We start from the raw sequence: 20,027 nt of genomic DNA, 5'->3' as shown, positions 1-20,027 counted from the left end.
GCATTGTGTACGGGATGTTGTAAAGTTATTACAGTGAAGCTCACAGTTCAGAGATAGTAAAGCTGATGTAAATAGACATGTTTAAATAACCACTGCCTCCCTGAGACTGTGATAGGTGGAAATGGAAAGTATAATGTAGATGAATAGAATAGTAGCTGCATGTTAATATCAACTTTAGTTTAGGTAGTCAGCCAGCATGGCCAATGCTGTATTATAAAATGTAAAAAAAACAACAACCTGGTCTGGAGTACAAACATTACAATGCTAACATGAGTTTTGAAATTCATTTATGATTTATCTGTGTATAGCTTGAAACAATGTGATGCATTGAACATGTGTATTTTTTATCACCTGCCATTCTCTATGCCATGGCCACTCTGCACTAACAGCTTGGACACCCCAGTAAAAATGTCCTGGATACACCACTGAACTGTTGTCTAACAAACAATGAAAAATGAAGCGAGGTTTTCTACATGTTATGACATAAATCTACCAAAATCTTCACAAAACCTACGGGAGAGATAAAAGCAGGGGTTTTTTTTTGGCCGTAAGGAGAAGCATCTTACATTTTATGTATCTTGTATATATGTCAGCAGTAATCAAATTGGTGAACAAATCGTGGAAGCCTGGAGACAGACGCTTGTACGTTTGAGAAAAGGAAGAGATGATTCATCCAGTATCCTTTCTCTTAACAGTAACTGGCTGAAAAGGAGGGTTTATGATCAACCAAAAAGGCAGATTTGCCTTATACCTGCATGTACATACAATAACCAATAACTATAAAACAAAGTCTGTCTTTAACTCAACCTATTCATCTCAGACTTATAAATTGCAGACTTCGTACCTGACTTCTTACCCTAACAGGCACAACAAATCAATTGCAAAAACATGTTGGGCTATAATCAAATTTTGAACTCTCAACTATGCTGCTCTCCAGCTGTTTTTCTTCCTTTCAGGGTGGTCAAATTAAGTTTACCCACATTTAATAGGATTGCCACAGAAAACAAAGCTGTCCAGTAAATGCAAAAAATAAACAAGGATAATAAAAAGAAGAGGCTGAACAACAATAGATAGAGCCAGGAGGAGGGGGCTAAAGATCAAGCTGGAAATATGGAACCACTTAGGCCCTGAGAGCGCACCCTATAAAGGGTTAAAGATGGCTACGGGATAAGTGGAGCTCGTTTATCGCAAATTTGACAGTGGTAGTTAAATGGTGAGTTTTCCCTCCAAGCTGCCAGTCTGGAGAAGCAGAGGAGACTCTCTGCTCTCCTCACCTCCAGTCTGTGCGACTCTCCTGTGCTCTTCTTTTGTTGTTTATGGCCGCCTGTCTCCTCATCTTTGCCTTAAATCTTCTGCGTGAAACAGGACAAAGGAGAGGAGGATTTTCTCTTCTGTCTCTTCTCTCTTCTCTCACCTTAGCACTCATCGTTTTCATCGCTGCTTTGGGCCTGCAAGATTATCTTGTCCACCTCATCTTCATCCATCCCTTCATCTCATGAACCCCCTGTCTTTTCCCTTTTCCTTTCTTGTCTCTTTTTGTCTCTCGCTGTGGAACTAAATCTTCAACCTGCCACACCTGGAGTCCTTGCAGATGTCCGCAGCCTGGCGCTGAAGCGGGCGCTTGCCAGCAGCCCAGATGCATTTGCGACTCTTTGCCATTGTGATATCCTTGCTATGTGAGGTGATCAGGATGGGGTCCGGCGTCACGCAGAAACAAAGTGGTGAGTACGCTGGGGGAAACAAACTTCAAGAGGTGTTTTGGGGTTGTACCTTTAAAATGAGAATTCATGCAGTTAGTGCAGTCTGTTCTTGTAAAATCTCTGAGATCTCAACTTTGAGAGCGCAACTGAGTTGATATTAAACATGATGGTCATGTCAGCGAAACAGGAACTGGCTCGATTCTGATTAAAAAATATAAATGCGCAACGTGTAAATGTTATTAAATTAATGATCACTTCAGGGTAAATTGAATATAGGATGTATATGGACAAATAACTTTATGACTTTAGGGAGAGAGAGAGTAGGGGAGGGTTTAAAATATAATATATATAAAAAAAACTTGTATAAATGCGCAAACGTTTTTTTTTTTTTTATCATGTAATGGTTTCATTACACAAGTGTAAGCAAGTGTTGGTAGAAAGAAAAGAAAATAGCAGAAAACAACATCAACATTTAGTTAATCTAACCCAGTGCTGTTTAATTTTGGAGGACTTGTTTGAAAGAAGAGCGAGGGGTTCAATGCCTTGCTCAGTGGCCCTTAAACAAGAGACACAACCGTTTATCACATCCAGTGGCTGCTGTAGAGATTGAATTTATGTTATTTGTCATTTCATGGCAGCTTTTCTATCTATTGCTCCATATCAAGAATCAAACACATTACAGGACATGTTAAATCTGGATCATCAATGAATCCTTGACATATTTTATCCCCACCAGTCATTTTTTTTTAAATATTTTTGCGTGTTTCACAGTTATATGTGGCCGAATTGTCTTGTCCGTCCTTGTTAAGTTCTGCGCCAGCAGACACTCCACAGCGGTTGGAAATCCTCCTGAGATCTAGATTTGTGGATAATCAGTAAAATCCCCTAGAAAACAGCTCTGACCACAGCCACAGGTATGTGGTGACCATCACGCTCACTGGTGTTTGGCATTTCCTCAGGAATTTGGACTAATATAGGGGGATCCGGTCTCAATTACGCCGTCATTTTGGCTTCCGACGTTTCCCTCACTGCCCCCGTCAGCCGACCAGTGGTGAGGCGTTAGATAATGATTAAAGGGGCTGCACGGAGCCATCAGGTGCCGCTGACTCTCGTTCAAGATAACAGCTTGTGACAGCGAGATTATACTGTTTCAAATATACATATAGCAAGCAGGTTTAACACAGTCAGACTGACGATTACCAAGGAAGAATACATATGATACATCTTTAAATGAAATGTAAATATGACACATGAAAAATGTGCCATATAAATTGAAAATTATACTTTGTAACCATAATGCATGAAAACAATAATATTTTCCTGAAAGTAGGATGCTCAAATTGAATATAAAGACATCTATTTTTTAAAAGAACAGAATTACAGAAATCTTAAAAAAAATGACTGGTTGGTTTAAAAGAACATAACTTTATGGAATGAAACTTTTTATTTGTAATATGTCATAATATTATAATATACAAAAAAAACTATTGATGCTCATGCATTGGAAATGTGCAATACAGCCTTCAGGTAAAATAATTGAGTAAATGTTCAAAAATTACACAAAATGTGCAGTTTTTACAGTGGCATTGTGCAAAGTTGTATAAAATTTTTGTTCCTTAAAATCATACAAAACTACTTTTCTGTTCTGTTGGAGGTATTTGACGCTAAGAGAGCGTAACAGCTTTAAGTAAGATACCATTTTTAGGTCTGAAAGGTCAAATGGTGGTTATGGGCATGACAGGTTGACCTGCTGTCAGAATTCATCACCTCACATCAGAGAGATTTATGTTGTCGTTTTATTCATCTCCCCCCCGCCTCTTCATCCTCCCCCTCCCCTTCTCCTCTCCTTCATTTACCCCTCAAACACTCACCTCATGCCCCCTCCCTTCCCCGACTCTCCCACCCTCTCATCTGTCGCATCTGGACTTGGTTCCTTTAGCTGTTAAAACACACACACAGCTAAAATGGTTTGAAGTATTTCAGAGTGGGAAAGTTGAACCATAGAAGTAAAGAGGTTGAGACCATTATTATGTCCATTAATGCCATTTGTGTTTCTGTAACTGTAGGTAATTGTGAGCACATGTGACTGGTTTTACAGGAGACTTCAGGGATAGTGAGATAAAACTGATAAAAATGTTATAATAGGATATATATATTGTATATTTTGGGGGTTTTTTTTGGTTAAACTGTTGTCTCGTGATTCTAATAAGGTCAAAAATCACATGAGAATGACATCAGGGGTTGATTTTTTTGGGTATTTTTCTCCTACAATCAATAGGCTGACAAATCCGCTGACACATTTCGACATGAATCTTTCATCAGGGCATGTATGACAGCCGTGAGATCAATCAGTGAAGACATATCATGTCATCACCAATCCACAGCAAAAAATTACACCTGTACACCTGTGAGAAGATCTTAACCTTCTGGGAAACAACGTAAGGCAGCTACATATGACAAAATATGATTATTGAATTGACCTCCTGCATCAATTTCATTTGATATACATGATTGTTTCATTTTACCGTAATTACTCTAAATATAATCTCAAATTTGGACTCATGTCATTGACGTAACCACTGTAACAACCAAGCTTCATTTCAGTAGAAACACAAGAGTGAAGGCAACTGATTTCTCTCGTCACACTTGAGAGAAGATCTTCATCTAAAACCTGCAGCGAGAACATAAAGATGTAACTCTTAACTTCCGTACAAATTTCAGAAATCACGTGGTGAAAAAAATGTGTTAAATAGCTGCACATCTTTAACCCAACTGGTATCAATTGCCTGGACATCCACACGTGTGTTATTAGGGACTGCACATCTTGTGTTATTTTAACACGTCACCCCACCTGGCACGTTTTTCTTGTTAATGTACACATTATGGTGCATTGTGGGTATGTTGGCTCTATCTACAGAAGCGGCGGCTGCCGTATGTTACACGGAAAACACACCCTAAAACTGGATTTTTTGCAATTTCTGCCACAGAGGTAGTGGAGAGTAATCCCACCTGAACTCACCTTTACCTTTTTTGTGATCTTTTTATTTTGCAACAAGAACTTCACAGGCTGATATCTGACATCATAGCGCCTGTAGTGTCACACTGATCTACTGTCACTGATGTGTTGACTTGGAGTTTTAAGGATATGCCAAAAGTTTAAGATAAATACATGTCAAGATTAATCTGCCTTAAAAAAAATTGAAGCAAAAGCCATCCACAGCAAATTCTACCATGCATACATGTATTTCAAAGTTCATGCATACACTATAAAATGAACTGATACATAAACATAGTGTAGATAATGTGAAGTTTAGCGAGTCAATCCCAATGTTAGAGTGTATAGAAGATTGGCACCTAAAGGAAAGTCTATGAGATACCTCAAGATGTTAAGATAAGATGTCCTGGAGTGAGAATAGAGCTCACTGCTGCTGCTGCTTTGGAGGAGCTGCAAAAGGACTTTATTATTTTTCATTTTTTTGTTTGATGGACACAGTGAACACCAAGTAACATTTTCCCCAAAAAGGATATATTAACTAGGTCTTGAATCAGCATTTTCTTCAGTTGTTTTGCTCTCACAGCATGGCGGCGAATCCATCATAACCACTAGAAACAATCATGCCACTACATTCAGTCTTTTGCAAATCCATTTCTTACCTCCACCTCATCGTGTGAATTTGGTTTTTAGGGTGGAGGTCCCTTTTAAGTACTAGCATGTTTCCCTGAAACCCCGACGGAGCTTGTTACACCTGGTGCTTGTTAAAAACCCAGTGCAATCCCATGCAAGGGTCAAGGGTCACAGTTTTACGCTACCTAAACCTGCCGCTTCTCTAAAAGTCCCTTAAGCCTGCAGATCGATTGCATATGTGCAGAGAACTGTTATTCAGACAATGGGTCGAGACCTCAAAGTGAGGTCCCAAAGCTCAGAGAAATGGGTCCCTGGGTTATTGTGGGGAGTTCTGCTCTGTTCTACTCTACACTGAACTCCTCTTTACCTAATCGTCCTCTTTTCATCCCTATTCTCAACTAATGATGACTCTCCTCAGTCCTGCTAAACTGAGATTACTTGAAAGCATCCTGAACATATGCAAGGTCAAAAGGTCATCGTTTAGTGCTACCTAAACCAGCACCGCTAACTGCAAACTGACAGAAGAGTCATTTAAACGTTGAGTTCGAAGGCCGAGCAAGTATTCTGAAGTGTGACAAAATGTGTCACTGACTATTACGCCGCGTTTTGGTCCCCATTTCTGCATCGTTTCCTTCAGTAGCGTATACTGTGATTGGCCGTTTCCATGTATTTGCTGTCAGTAACATTTCTACAGTTTCCGAAGGTGTTTATATGTCATAACTGGCCGACAAGGTTCAAAGACTCCTACAAATTTAGCAAAAAACAGCTTGTTTTTGCCAGAATTCGGAAGACGCAACCCGTCAAGTCGTTGTGGCCTTCAGTTTCCCATAATCCATTGCACAGCATACAGCGTTTAATGTGTATTCAGGTGATTCTTGTCCACTCAACTCTAACTGGAAACATCACGTCCATGTGATTGTGATTGTATTTACCTGGCGTTTGTGTGCAGGTGATCACATGAAGTGGACCAATGAAAAAGTTAGTAAATAATAGTAGTAAATAATCCAAGAATAAACTCCACTGCAGCTCAGACGTTGTAAATCACAGCATGTTATAGATATATTAGTTAGAGGATATTTTTACTAGTAGCCCATCAAGGGTAACAGCTCATAAACTCAGTAATTGTGGAACTTTCCACACTTTCCCACTGTTGCACATCGTCAAACATATGAGAACAAGCATGTAGAAAAGTTTTACTTCACAAAATGATGATGAGGACCCAAATGCACTATTAGCCTTGGTTTCTGCAAAGCTGGATCATCTCATTAACTGTAAACACAGTCAAGTCCAGAGTGAGCTATAATTTTTAATGACTGATATTCAGTATTCATTTCTATAACATTATTCAATTTCAATCAATTAAGACATTTTGAAATAAAAAAAAAAAAAACGTTGTACACTTTGTTCTGCATGGCTGTTTAATGTCGTAGAATTTATACAGCTTGGAACCGTATTCATCGTTTGACCTTATGTGAGGTATTTAGCTCATGCCTGAGGAGATTTAGTAACATCTTTGCCAGAGAACATCCTGCAGGATTCAAACTGTTGATGGACAAACTGGCTGTTTCAGAGATCTGATCTGTCACTCACCTGTCACTGGACTGTCTCTTTAACATCAAACTGCTCTACTTTCCATGGGAAAACCTAAAAAAAGTTCCATCCTTGTAATCCATTTTTTTTTTCTGTGACATTTAAGGCATCACAGTTGTTATTTTATACTTATCCTCAGACCACCTTTATAGAACACGTTGGTGCTCAAATTGGCTGAAAATCATCCATCTATCTTCATCCAATCAGATCACCCACAGGATAAAAACAATGAATCCATGAAGCACCTAAGAAAAACAGCCTAATTATCCACTTCTAGTTCACAACTATATTTCCCAGAATGTCTTTTAACAACTTTAAATGCGGTCGCAGTGAGTGGTAGCAAATTTCTCAAATTTGGAAAAAACAACAGTGGCTACTTTTCATTTCCTGTTAGTAGAGAAACTAGTATTACTGCTTCTTCTTGTGATGGATTTCTCCCTTTATGATTGATCGTCTACATAATCGCAGCTCTAAAAGAAGCCTTTGATCTTTTTTCTTTTAATTGTAGTTCTGTTCTACATAGCATACACACTGATTTTTTTCATTTGATGAATTACATTCACACCCAGGAACTGCCAGCAAAAAAAAAATTCTCTGTGCCAGTGAGCGGCTAATCTGAAGTAACTGGAGTTAAGTGCTTGTTAAAAAGCCTTTTCAGCACACTGAATAGTTATAATACTAAAGGTCTGCAGGGTTGTCAGCAGGACTTCCTGCAGCGCCAGGAGGCAGATAAAGGAAGACAATCTCTCTTCCTAATTTCACTTGAACGCTGCCGTGCAGATGGCACGAAGTCAGTCTGTGATGCCTTGTTAATAATCTCTGTGAATCTCTGTTGAAGTTTGTTTTTTCAGCATTTTTACTCAAATTATCTGAGTTTGTAAGGACCAAAAATAAAGATTTGTCCTGCCGAGTCTGAGCCTTGAGAGGTTATTAGACTATTTCTTTGCTATAGTTTTCATTTATAATCAAATGTGCATTTCAATGCATGCACTTTGTTGTTTATATAATATATAATATATTTTTATGGAAGTACTCTCCTGTTTTCCCTCGGTCAAATAATTGTCGACCTCAGCTGTGAAGTGACGCACAACAAATGCCAACATGCTGTTTTCCATCAAGATTTACAAATGAATACCTCTCTAATATATCTACATCCATACGAAATAAATGAGACCATCTACAAAGGTTTATTCATAGTTATGTTGTTAATAAATCTTGTTTTTACCTATGAAACAGCAATTTCCTTATATTGGTGTATTGTAAGTGGATGTTTAGATGGATCATGTGGCTGTAAAGTTGCATGAACTATGACCTTTAATGACCTGATTACACACACTGCATTTTGTTTGAACTCCAAAGCTACTCATACACACACACACACACACACACCTCCAGACACGCTCAACAAGGACGCCGGCAGTCGGCCACAGGTATTTAGTGAAGATCAGACTCCGTGATTGTTCAGACTCATGCACACTCACCGCCTGCCTTTCACCTCCTCAGTACATACAATCCGTCTTTCCGTCCGTCTTTACTTCATTCCATCCGTCTTTCCATCCTACCTTGGCCGTCTTTCCATATCCCTCCTTATCCCTGTCGGATTGGAAGCATTCCTACATGGTCTGTCGAGTCCTGTGTGTATCTGAGAGCAGACATCGCTGCTCCCTGTTATAATATAATAAGACTTACTTTGGCTTAGACGTAAGCCGGACTGTCCTGCTACAAAGACGTGAAATCTATCATCAGAACACTACACAATCCTTGTCAGAACTGTCTCACGTTCTGTGCCAGAGGAAAAAAAGTGTACTTTTTTTTTTAAAAATGTTCCCCCATAGGTTAATATATCACAAAACTCATAATGAAACAGGATACAGAACCAGCACACCTACAAGAGACAGCAGCATACTACTGTACTCTCTATATACTGTACTGTGTATTCTGTTGGCATGTACACTTATAAAGCCGCAGACAACAATACTGACAGTTTAGCAGTCTTGTCATACTGAAAATAAACACTTGTAATCGGATCATTCATTTTCCAACATCATGTCCAACACATTTCAGAACACAAATCTGCTACAGTCGAGACTCTTGAAAACAAAGAATGACTCTGTACTTAAATTTATTCTCAGTTTGTGAGCAAAGGTCTTGAGCTGATTTTTATTTTACAGCAGAGAACATTTTGTTTTGGCTGACGGTCCTCAATTAAACAGATGTGCGTACAATAATACAGAACAAAGGTGCTGGACATAAAGAGCAGATTTGACAACGCTAGAAGTTTACATGCATGGCCTATTTTTTTTTTGGTAAAATTGAGAGGTAGTCGGTGCCAAAGTTTATAATTTAGTCCAGTTTGACCAGTTTCTCTTAAACAGCACACTCATGTTGCTCACTAAGCCAAGATGCACACGAGTTGTTTCCATACAAGTATTTTGTCAGCATTTTGTAATTGGTGTCCCGCTCATTTCGGAAAAGAAATTTATTACATACTGAGACTTTAAAGACAGCAGTTACAGGCGCCACCCACCAATCCCCTTCCAAAAAAGTCAAAGCCAATAAACTTTAAAACAACAAACATAAAACGCATCACATGAAATAATTACTTGCACTATACGATGGAATGAAAAACCTATACTACTCTGAGGAAGGATTTCACAGAGGAGCATCGTGTGTCGGCTCAAGTTTTATTTTGAAAAGCATTAATAATTTCATGTTACACCTTTTTAAATGATGTGACCTCTGACCTTACATTGTAAAATGACTATGAATAGAATTTTGAAAAATAATTGTAAATCACGTCAGTGTTTTATAAAATTCAAACACGACAGGTATTTTAAGATTCTGCATTTAATTTGAAAACATGTAGAGTAGTGTTAAAAGTCTTCCTGCTCTATATTTCTCTTCTCTTTCTTAACCTCCTCTACTTTTCTTATACTCTCTCTATTCATCTCTTTCCTGTCTTAATCCGATTCCTGTTTTCCTCTGCAGCTCACAGAGAGACAACAGAGGACTGTCAGAGTTGTCTGGAGTGTTCCCGTGACAACGGCTGTGTGCGTTGCCCCGAGCGACTCTTCCTGTTCCTGCAGAGGGAGGGGATGTCTCACCATGGAACATGTCTCCACGCCTGCCCCGCTGGACACTACGGACAGAGAGGGAAGGACATCAATCGTTGCATGAGTAAGAGTTGTCTAACCTGCACAGATCACTCATAGTAGCACACATGACTCATTTTGTCTTGAGGACAGAACCACTGTAGAAAATTATTATTATTATTATTATTATCATTATCATTATTATTATTTTGTCAGGTGAAAAGAATTAACAAGTTACAATAAACAATTCCCATACAACACATCTCCACCAGCTCCTTTATTGAGATGCACCTTGCTTAATTAATTCCAGAGTCATACTGATCCAATAAAAGAAAAAAAAAACATTTACATAGTGCATATTTTTCGTCTCAGAACTCAGACGGAGTTTATTCGTCATCGATTTCAAGTGCAAACTGAAATCAGTGAGCACACTAACCCTACTACTAATGGCACTCCTCTACATGAGAGCAACATTTATGATTAAAATATTCTCCCATCTGAAAAACATAATAAAAATACACAATATCAGCAATGATAGGAACCATTCTCATTGGTCGAATCACCAGTCACAAAGTCTGTATACGTATTAAGCTTTTAAGATTCAGTGAAATGAGGACTTGAGCTTCCTGGAACAGTTGTTGCACTCAAAACTTTATCGGCACTCACACTTCACACTGCTTGTATGTCACTGGAGGGTCGAGTAGCATGTGAGGGCCGACAGTGCCGACAGTAAGAGAGCGGTAAACACAAATGTTTTACACATTTTGCAACAAGTCCTCATATGTAAAAGGCAAAATACTGCAGGTCGCCCCTATGAGCCTTCTCTGATTTAGCACCTAAAGTTTTATTAAGTTTAAACTACTTTCATCAAATAAAACCATCAATAAATGACCAACACAGCCTTTTCTTACTCTCAAATCCAATCAACTGCCTCTCCCTCTGATGTCCCGCCCCAACATCCTGTTTCAACAGGAAATACATCACATTAAGGAAGTAAAGATGACATTTCACAGGGCCTTTCATTTGAACCAGCAGCATTTCCTTCATTGTTTAAACTGGTGCAACTTGTTCAAACAGCTCCATCTTTTCTTTCTGTCCTGCTCACCTGCATTTTACCTTAATGAGTAAAAATGAGGTCTGCTAGGTTAATAAGAGACTGTAGTTTCCTCCAGGACAGTTTTATGAAAAGCACAACCGTTCCATAATGTCTTCTAAATGGATCTGCGATGTGTTTCTGTCCTCTCAGAGTGTCGCTCTTCGGACTGTGAGCAATGTTTCAGCCGGGACTTCTGCACCAAGTGTAAGCCTGGCTTCCAGCTGTACAAAGGAAAGTGTCTGTCCAGCTGCCCAGAGGGAACCTTTGCCCACCAGACAGATTGCGTCGGTAAGACATCCCATCATTATGGCTTTTAATAAAAAAGACTTTAAGTAATCTATGACCTTTATGGTGAACAGCGACAATTAAAACAAACTTGATCTTCTTCTACATGCATCTTTGTCATGCCTGCAGCTTGTCACATTTAAGAGGTCATATTTTATCAGTAGAGATATCCAGTAAAGAGGGATTTTCTCAGTTTTTGAAAACTTTTAGAAAGTTAAAGCATAAAACATGCAATGTAATGATGATATGACAAGATGTTTGATAAGCTATTGCAACACTTTTCCTGTGAGCCTTGAATAATTGCATCATGATCAAAGAAAAACTGTTTGGATGATCATGACAAAACAAAATCAGAAAATTACATTAAAGCGTTTTCCTCTCTGGTCATATAACACTGTATATCTCCATGCAAACTAAATGACTCCACTACAGAAGCATCAGAGATGCACCATTGTTGTTGTTTTGCAAACTTACTTGCAGGTTAATTGTGGCATCAGTATTGAAGTCTCAGCATGTGATGTCAGATAGATAGATAGATACTATCAATATGGTATTTTTTTTAACTCTGGGGCCATAAACCTCCTCTCCCTTTGATAAGAGGAATAAGGTTGGTCATATTCTATATTTTCCTTAAATGACTCTACTAATAAGTGTGTGCATCCACAGCTGGATATATCTTTTACTATTAAAAACACATCAGTGAGCCACACCGTTGTATTGGCTGAAGTTTATTTTGACTTAATCCCACGTTCACCATCCTGCTGCCAGAACACTCACTACAGCACCAAATGTTTATGAGTCCACGACTGAAAATAGTCCCCAACAAATGCACCATTTACTCCAGTTTGAACCTCCATGTCACAACTACATTGACGAGCTGTTTTAGGAAATGACTGAAAAAAAAGAAACTATATATTTCTGAACTGGCACCAATGGGTTTTGTGCTGAGATAGTGGGTTTTTGGTCTTTTCATTGGAGTTTTTTGACAATAAAAATACAGAACAACATCAGCCAAACATGTTTTCAGAGCATCTTGTTTGTGTTCACTGTAAATATCAAATCCTGAAGGAACCTGGATAAACTCTTATAGTGGTTGTGAGAAACCAGAATATGTCAGTTGGAGTTTTTCCACAGTAGTTAGTCAGTCAGTTATAAACACAAAAAAACATGATATGCAATGCAATGATAGACTACATGTTGAAATTAAAATAATAAAATCTGACATCGGTAATCCTGAGGATAAATTGCATTATTCCTTTCATCTCCTATTACCAGTAATCAGACGGAGAAGCCAAATCCAGTAGAGCAGCAAACGCAGCATCGTCCAGAAACCAAAGAGGGTTGATTGTAAGGACGACGTAACTCAGTGGATACAAAAAAGGACAGAGACATGTATGCAAACAGAAACCTCGATAATGTTAGCATCATATATAAATCCCATCAAAACCCATGGATACTAGCGTGCATGAAAACATTGTCCTCACTTTGAACTCTGTCACCCAAATAACCTCCCTGCAGTACACTGCATGACACCTGTATGACTTTCTCTGACCCGTATCATATTTTCATTCAGTTTCAAGTTACTGTCTGTTATGATGTGTTGGGTGAACTCAAAATTCACTGATCCCAGCCAGCTATAAAAGTCAGGTCCGCTCTGCAATGGATGCACCGGTGAAGCTAATCTGAGAGGTTTAATCAGCAGCAGACCTGTTCCTGCAAATGCTACTCCTTTTATCTGTGGAAGGCCTCTCTGGCTCTTTGGCCATTTCTCTGCAGTATTTCATGTGTGAATGGTTGAAACATTCTTTAGTTGTGGGGTTTGCGGTTTTTTATCTTACATCAAACTGACTTTTAGTGAAATAATGTGACTATTGATAATTTGCACCTGTTTTAGGAAACTATACTTTGTTTCAGGAAATACCATGTAACAGGAAAACAAATCTTGAAGTAATTATTGAACACTTTCACATGGATCAAATAATTTTTCTCAAATGTTTTATCACATTAAATACTCATGACAGCCTAATAACACATTCAAGCAACAAATACCGCCTTTGTTTGGGACATGCTGTCTTTAAATGTTAGAAGCTTTCTTGTGAGAAGCAATTTCTATTTCTCCCTCGGTTCTGCAAACACTCATCCACTCGATTTGTCTCTTCATCTATTTCTCAGCTAAATATTTTCTGATATGAAGCCAAACGTTCGACGCAACACATGATTCATATTAAAAGTCCTCCGAGATGTTTTAGAATTTATCTTCATATCTCGTTGTGTATCATCCTTACCTTCTAAGTAAGTGAGATATATTGTTGAACTCACTTATCATTCGGCGCTGTTCGGGACTCCAGATTCCCCCTCTGTCGTCCACCTGCGCCATCTGCAGCTACTGTTGTTTCTTGGCATCGTGACCACATCTGGTTTTCATGGCGATGTTAAGGTTTCATGTCTAACTGTTGGTACACACCTCAAGCAATTTTCAGAACAGACTCACTGGAAATCTATTCATTTTATACCCAAAATCTGACAAAGATAATGATGATTACCAAGAAATGTTGTACTATCTTGGACAAGGTTGCTGGTTTTCCGTTGTGGACAGCATGGAAAAACTTGCAGTTGTCTGATTTTGTGGGTGACATCATTCATCAGCAACCAGTCACTACGAGTGTAATGTCCCGTGTATTAATGCTTCAGCTGGCATTCATCTATCTTCAATCATAGCAATTTGGTTTCCAGAGTTCTGAAGAAAACATTAGTATTTATATACTGTTACCACTTCAGGGATTATGGTTGCAATTTATTGTTTTATCGTCATTATCTTAGTCCAGCACATTCAGCTATTATTTTTCAATTTGCAGAAAAGTTCATCCAGCATTCTTAGGCTGAGAAAGATACAAAAAAAATATGTATATTAAAAAGTCTTTACTTGGACAGGCATAAGTTCAAATGGGGACCACTTTCAACCTCAAGAAGCATTAATAGTGCCTGAGGAATTTCTCTTTTCTGTGAACATTTGTTTCATCTTCAGGAGCGCCTTAAGGCTCCCTGGATTCATTTCATATGAAACTGATCGACCACTTGGCTTTCACGATTACATTTTTTTTTTCAGTACTGACTTCTTTTAAAAGATCTGGTTTTGTAAAATGAATTTTTTTTTTTTTTTTTAAAAAGAGCCTGAATTTGACATATCTGCTCCCCGGTTCTTAGAGGACTGCCTCCTGGCTCCGTTGGGAGAGTGGAGCGACTGGAGCGCCTGTCTCCGTGACGGCGTGAACTGCGGCTTCAGGTGGGGAAAGCAGACCAGGACCCGTGGGGGAAGGCAGGCCGGGAAAACGCCTGAAGAGCAAGCGGCATTGCTTTGCCCGTCCCACAATGAGACACAGAGGTGCAGGATGAAGAAAAAATGTCCCACAGGTGAGATGGGGAGAAGGGGAAGAGTTCACGTGCAAACAGTAGGTGAAAAATAAGGCTGGAAGGTTTTGTTGTTGTTTGTTTATGTTGCCTGCTGCTCAAATGCATGTTGGACTGCCAACATCTGTGGATTCCATGCGATGTTTGGTCATGTGTTGTGAGCTGTGTACTTTACACACTTGTGCAATTTATAATGCCAAGTGGGAAAAGATTGGATCCTATAAAAAAATTCCAACATGTATTACTTGTAATTAACACTTGTAGGCTGACGTTAACAGTTTTTCAGCTTTGGAGAGCTTTAGTGTAGTGTTGGAGGGTGGTCTACGGAGAGAGAAGCTTCCTCACTTCTTCTGACAAACAGACACAGTTTTCAGAGGTTCAGCGGGTTCCTTACGCTCCGTCATGCAGAGTCAGATTAAACCGGATGACATCATGCTGTGAAGCCGCGTTACTGACATGTAACTTAACGTGATAAAGCGACGGACATCAGACGTGAGCAAATAACAACATGATATTGTTGTTCCCCCGAGGGGTGTTTCATTTCAAGTAACGCCACTTAAGCCGGGCTCACTTCAGTAAATCAAGAAGTCCTGGCCTACAGTGATTTCCAATGGAAATGTAATCGCTGTCGAGCTATTTTCAGGTTTAGCCAGCTGTCCTTTATTACTGCTGTATTGTGAGCATCACAGTCAAACTGCAGCACACGTCAAATTTAGCACATTTATATTATAAGTCTCTATCTTATTCATGTAAAGCCTTTAGATCTCTTTTCTCCTTCACTGTGAATTGATGTGATCTGTATCTGTCGACATTAGAGGCAGATTTTAAACCAGGCTTGAGTTAGTCTGATCACATTAGCCGGGAGTTTGCTTTATGGAACAGCTGAGTTCTGGTTCAGGATCACTCGAGTCGGGCTTTTCTTAGCTTCTGCTGAAATCTAGCTGTGGTGATGTTGCAGTAGAGGCGCAACTAACAATTATTTCATTATTGATTCATCTGTCAGTCATTTTCTCCATTAATAGACTAGTTTTTTGGTCTACAAAATATCAGGAATGATGGAAACTGTCCCGTCTAACAGTCCACAACCCAAAGATGTTTGGTTTCATATCATAGAAGACTAAAGAAACACACATTTAACGCACATTTTACAAAAAAAATGGCATTTTTGCTTAAAAAAATGACTCAAAACGATCATCAAATAGTTGCCTAATTTTCTGTTGATCAACTAACTGATAATCGTTGCAGCTGTAAATCACAAACTCTATCCTTGGTGATTTTTTTTAAATATTTTTTTTTATAGCAGCGGGATACTCAGGTTCACAGGAGATCACATGTTTGTGTTGTGATTTTGTGTTTGGCAGCTTGTGTTGTTGTGTCGTGTTATGTTGTGTATGTCAGATGAAATATGACACAGACATGGTACAAACCAGAGTTTCAGATGACTGCATGTGGTGGAACAAGTGAAAGGCTGTGGGGGGAAAAAACCCACTTCCAAAATGTTGATTTGTTTTATTAAAAATTAAAAAAAAAAAAAAAAAAAAAAAAAAGGGAGAAATCCCACATGGGTGATTCCTGCGAAAGAGATGTTTGTGACAGCAAGTTATGGGAAAAAGTGAATTTGGAAATCAACATTATTAACAAGAAACGAAGTGAGTCAGAAGTCAGCAAACGCTTTATTTTCCTCATTCTTTAAAAGTGGCATGTTTGAATAAATGTTCATCAGGGCGTTTCAGACAGGATATGCATCACGAGAGCAGGTTCTCACCGACTTTAATCCTGTGCAAATATCCTCAAAGAAGCACCTACATCCTCTTACCGAGGCTTTCTGTCTTGAGCACCGAAAAAAAGGAGTTACATATGGAAACAGAAGAGAGCAAATATTAAGATGAAGAGAACGATAACAAGAGTCTTGTATGTCCGCCACTCTCAGCTCCCCGTGGCTAAAAAAGGACTTGCGTTTCTTTTTGTTGGCTACTCGGCTGTGAGATAACATCTTAAAACATCACACCTTTTCTCCGCCTTCATCGCAGGTTTTATGCGTTTACGTCGCTTCCATCCAAGGCTATCCAGCCTCTCTCTCTGCCGACAGACAGCTTCTCATTTATGAGATTTGGTGTAACTCGCGGAGATAGAAGTAATCGTGTCAGGGCATAATGCTCCTCATGTGTTCTGTGTTTTTGAGGGTCCATGTGAACCTGAAAATAGACTCTAACAGCAAAAAAAAATATTTTGAAAACTCTGTGTTGTGGAAATGCTGTCAATACTGGTTAAAACTGTGTTGAAGAGAACAAAAACACAGATTATTTAGTCCCCCTATTCTTATGCCCTCATCAGCAATAGAACTATTGTATTGGGGACAGTGCCTGGCTCTTGTTTTTAACTCTGCATTAAATTAATGATGAACTTCATACGGATATTCCAAAACATTAAAAACCAAACTTGGCAGCGGTTTCTGCTTTCCCTCCAAAACCAAGTTGTTGTTGTGACCTTTTTATTGTTCATATTTTTCTTCCTCTTACACAAACAGCACAAGAAGCTGTGAAACGTTTAAATAGTGCAGAGGAATGTACAGAGCTGTGTTGTTTTTAACTTTTTCCAAATTGGTGAGAAAGCCAACAGTAATTTCTCTTTAAAGCTCTGCAAATATTGTCTTGTTTTAGTGCGTGTGTGTGTTTGTGTGTGCGTGTGTGTGCGTGCCTGTGTTTTCCACTTCTTCCACAATGGAAGGCATGTCATCTGAAGTAATTATCATTATCATTGTCAGATCGTATGTCCGGTGGCATTAGGGGAGGAAGAAATCCGATCCAGCAGAGTCTGGCGCAGGGATTGGGCCCGTGGACCTAATAGCACACATCTGGGATAAAAGGGTGCTGTGGCATCTCCCTGACATTCCTCTGTTGTTCCAGATTAGACGGCTCTAGTCTTTTAATTCCTGCTCTCTTGTTGTCTTATTGTTTTCAGATGATGAGGAAGGACACGGGTCTCATCTCCCGTCTATTCCCTCTGTCCTGTTTTTCTCTCGTCTCTTCACTGATGGCAGCAAAACTGTTACGGAGGGGCGAACGGAGGGTTTTTTTTGTTGCTTGTTTTCCTGGCAATTTAGCAACATTTGACACAGACAGTTAAGATGTTGTACTGTCAGGGGAATGTCTTGGCAACACAAATATATTTCCATTTGTATCCACATTATCTTATCGACAGTAACTTCCAAATGAGTGGTGGCCCAGCTGTTAGACAGAATGACCTAGTCAAGGTTCAAGTCCCAGTCAAGTGTTCAAAGGTGGAGGTCTGGTTGTTGCAAGTGTTTTCTGCTGAGATCTGTAGGTTAGAGGAGCGAACTTGTAACTGGAGGGTTGGTGGTTCAATTCCCGTACCAGTAAGCATGGTGGTTGAAGTGAAAAAGCAGGATTCGCCTCGTACTGACGTGACCTTGAGCAAACTATCCTTGATAAATATAGACTCATACAAGAGACATTAAAATACTCTAAATTCCTCAGCTTGCTGTAAATACGGCTCTAAAGTTTTCCATAAGTTAACGATAACATTACTGTGAAATCTAAAATTTGTGTACCCACAGATGGTTTACCATCCGAGGCTTCTCACGCTGAGGGTAGTTTCTCAACCGTCAGTCATCATTTCGAGTTGAGGAGAGTCAGGATTTTATTCCAACCAAAACCTTCACTGCCGTAGCCTTTTTTTTTTTTTTTTAATGATCAGTACATCTGAAAATAGAGAATAGATTACAAGACTTATAAAAGCAGATAAAACACAAAGTATAAAACATAACAAATGTCACTTAATATTCACACTTCAGGCAGGAAGATACACATAGATAGACATTTAATGATTTTTCAGGTTACCAAACTCACGTGTATGTTAGACTCGTAACGTTTCATGTCATGTCAGTACTTCCCAGAAGTTTAACTTTTAAGAATCCTGAATAGATATGTAATCATACATAATATTCATGTAAATGATCAATACAGAACTTGAACATTGCATTATGGTAAACCTGTCACTGTTAGTTACCTCCAAACATTAAGAAATAACCAGTTAGCATGTGAGTTAATGAACATAAAACAATCAAAAATCTATGCAGAACTTCTCCCCACTTCTTACATATACAGTTAAATGTAATAAATCTACCGTACTTTGCCTTCAGCCTTGAGCTCCTTTATGTTTTCCAAATCCTGCCAGATCATTCTTGTCCCTTTTTGATTTGTTGCGGTCCCACTGTTTGAACAAATAAACAACATTATAAAAATTAAGAGCTGTCATCTTAAGGACTGGATTTTACAGCATTTCAGCTCAATTAATCACAAAAACCCGGAGTCAACTAGATGTAATTTAATCTGCGGACATCTCGCTGAGGCTGGCCAGGATGACGATTCGGTTCATGTCGCTGCTCGCTCTGCTGAATTAAACGAGGGCCATCGAGCCCTCTCACAACATGGTAACGAGGCTCCATAAAGTGTGGCTAGTGCGGATGCTTAATTTGGTTTGATTTAAACAGAACTCCTAAAAGTCAAAATAGCCAAAATAATAGTTTTGTGCCTCATTCTCTGTAGTTAGACACCCAGCACGTACACAAAACAACCAGAGTGGATGCTAATAGCCTAACATTTTTAATCCATCAGGGTTTAGTGCACCACAAATCACTTGGCTGTAAATCTAACCAGCATAACTGGGAGGAAAAAAACCATCACAAACTGTATAATTATACATATCTGTCCATATGTTGATAAATCAAACAGCCCTTTCTAAAGTTTGGTCTGCATATACAGTATGTTTGTAAAAATGACTTTTGCGGCTCTAGACACATGTTTAGTGTTAGTGCAGAAGCTTATTAAGTTGTATTTATGGCGGTGATAATCTCCCATAGTCGGACTGATTTACTTGGCTCCCTTTTCTAAAGTAAGAGAGCGGCAGTGCAGCTCTTATTTAGGACATAATGCATTTCCACTGCTATAAAATTGAAAGAAGCTGCATAACTAGTGTTTTATGATGCAGTGCAACACAAATGTAAACTGAAGGGAAACACTGGTATTTACAGTATGGTCGAAGTCCAGCAACATGCCACTGTCTTGCATCTATATTACAACAGGCTAAGACAACAGTGGCTGGACTCCCTGTCAAACGTCGATCCTTCATTATTATTCCATTAGAGCTGTAGTGTATTGTTTTTTCAAATAAAGTAGAAATGAATGGATATAAGTCATAATACAAAACTG

At 39.0% G+C, this 20,027-nt stretch overlaps 1 protein-coding gene across 1 annotated transcript in view; it reads left to right on the top strand.

Annotated features, from left to right (window-relative positions):
* Window positions 1-1,271: 1,271 nt before the first annotated feature.
* Window positions 1,272-20,027, top strand: part of rspo4 (R-spondin 4) — a 45,528-nt gene continuing 26,772 nt past the window's right edge. Inside the window, exons 1-4 of the mRNA XM_044350244.1 lie at window positions 1,272-1,721; window positions 9,904-10,092; window positions 11,254-11,391; window positions 14,593-14,799. Coding sequence (XP_044206179.1) covers window positions 1,637-1,721; window positions 9,904-10,092; window positions 11,254-11,391; window positions 14,593-14,799 — 619 coding nt within the window. The 5' untranslated portion in view covers window positions 1,272-1,636. The remainder of the gene's footprint in view (window positions 1,722-9,903; window positions 10,093-11,253; window positions 11,392-14,592; window positions 14,800-20,027) is intronic.

Source organism: Thunnus albacares, chromosome 4 (genome assembly GCF_914725855.1).
Source record: "Thunnus albacares chromosome 4, fThuAlb1.1, whole genome shotgun sequence".
Taxonomy (NCBI): domain Eukaryota; kingdom Metazoa; phylum Chordata; class Actinopteri; order Scombriformes; family Scombridae; genus Thunnus; species Thunnus albacares.
This window is presented reverse-complemented; position numbering and strand designations above follow the sequence as displayed.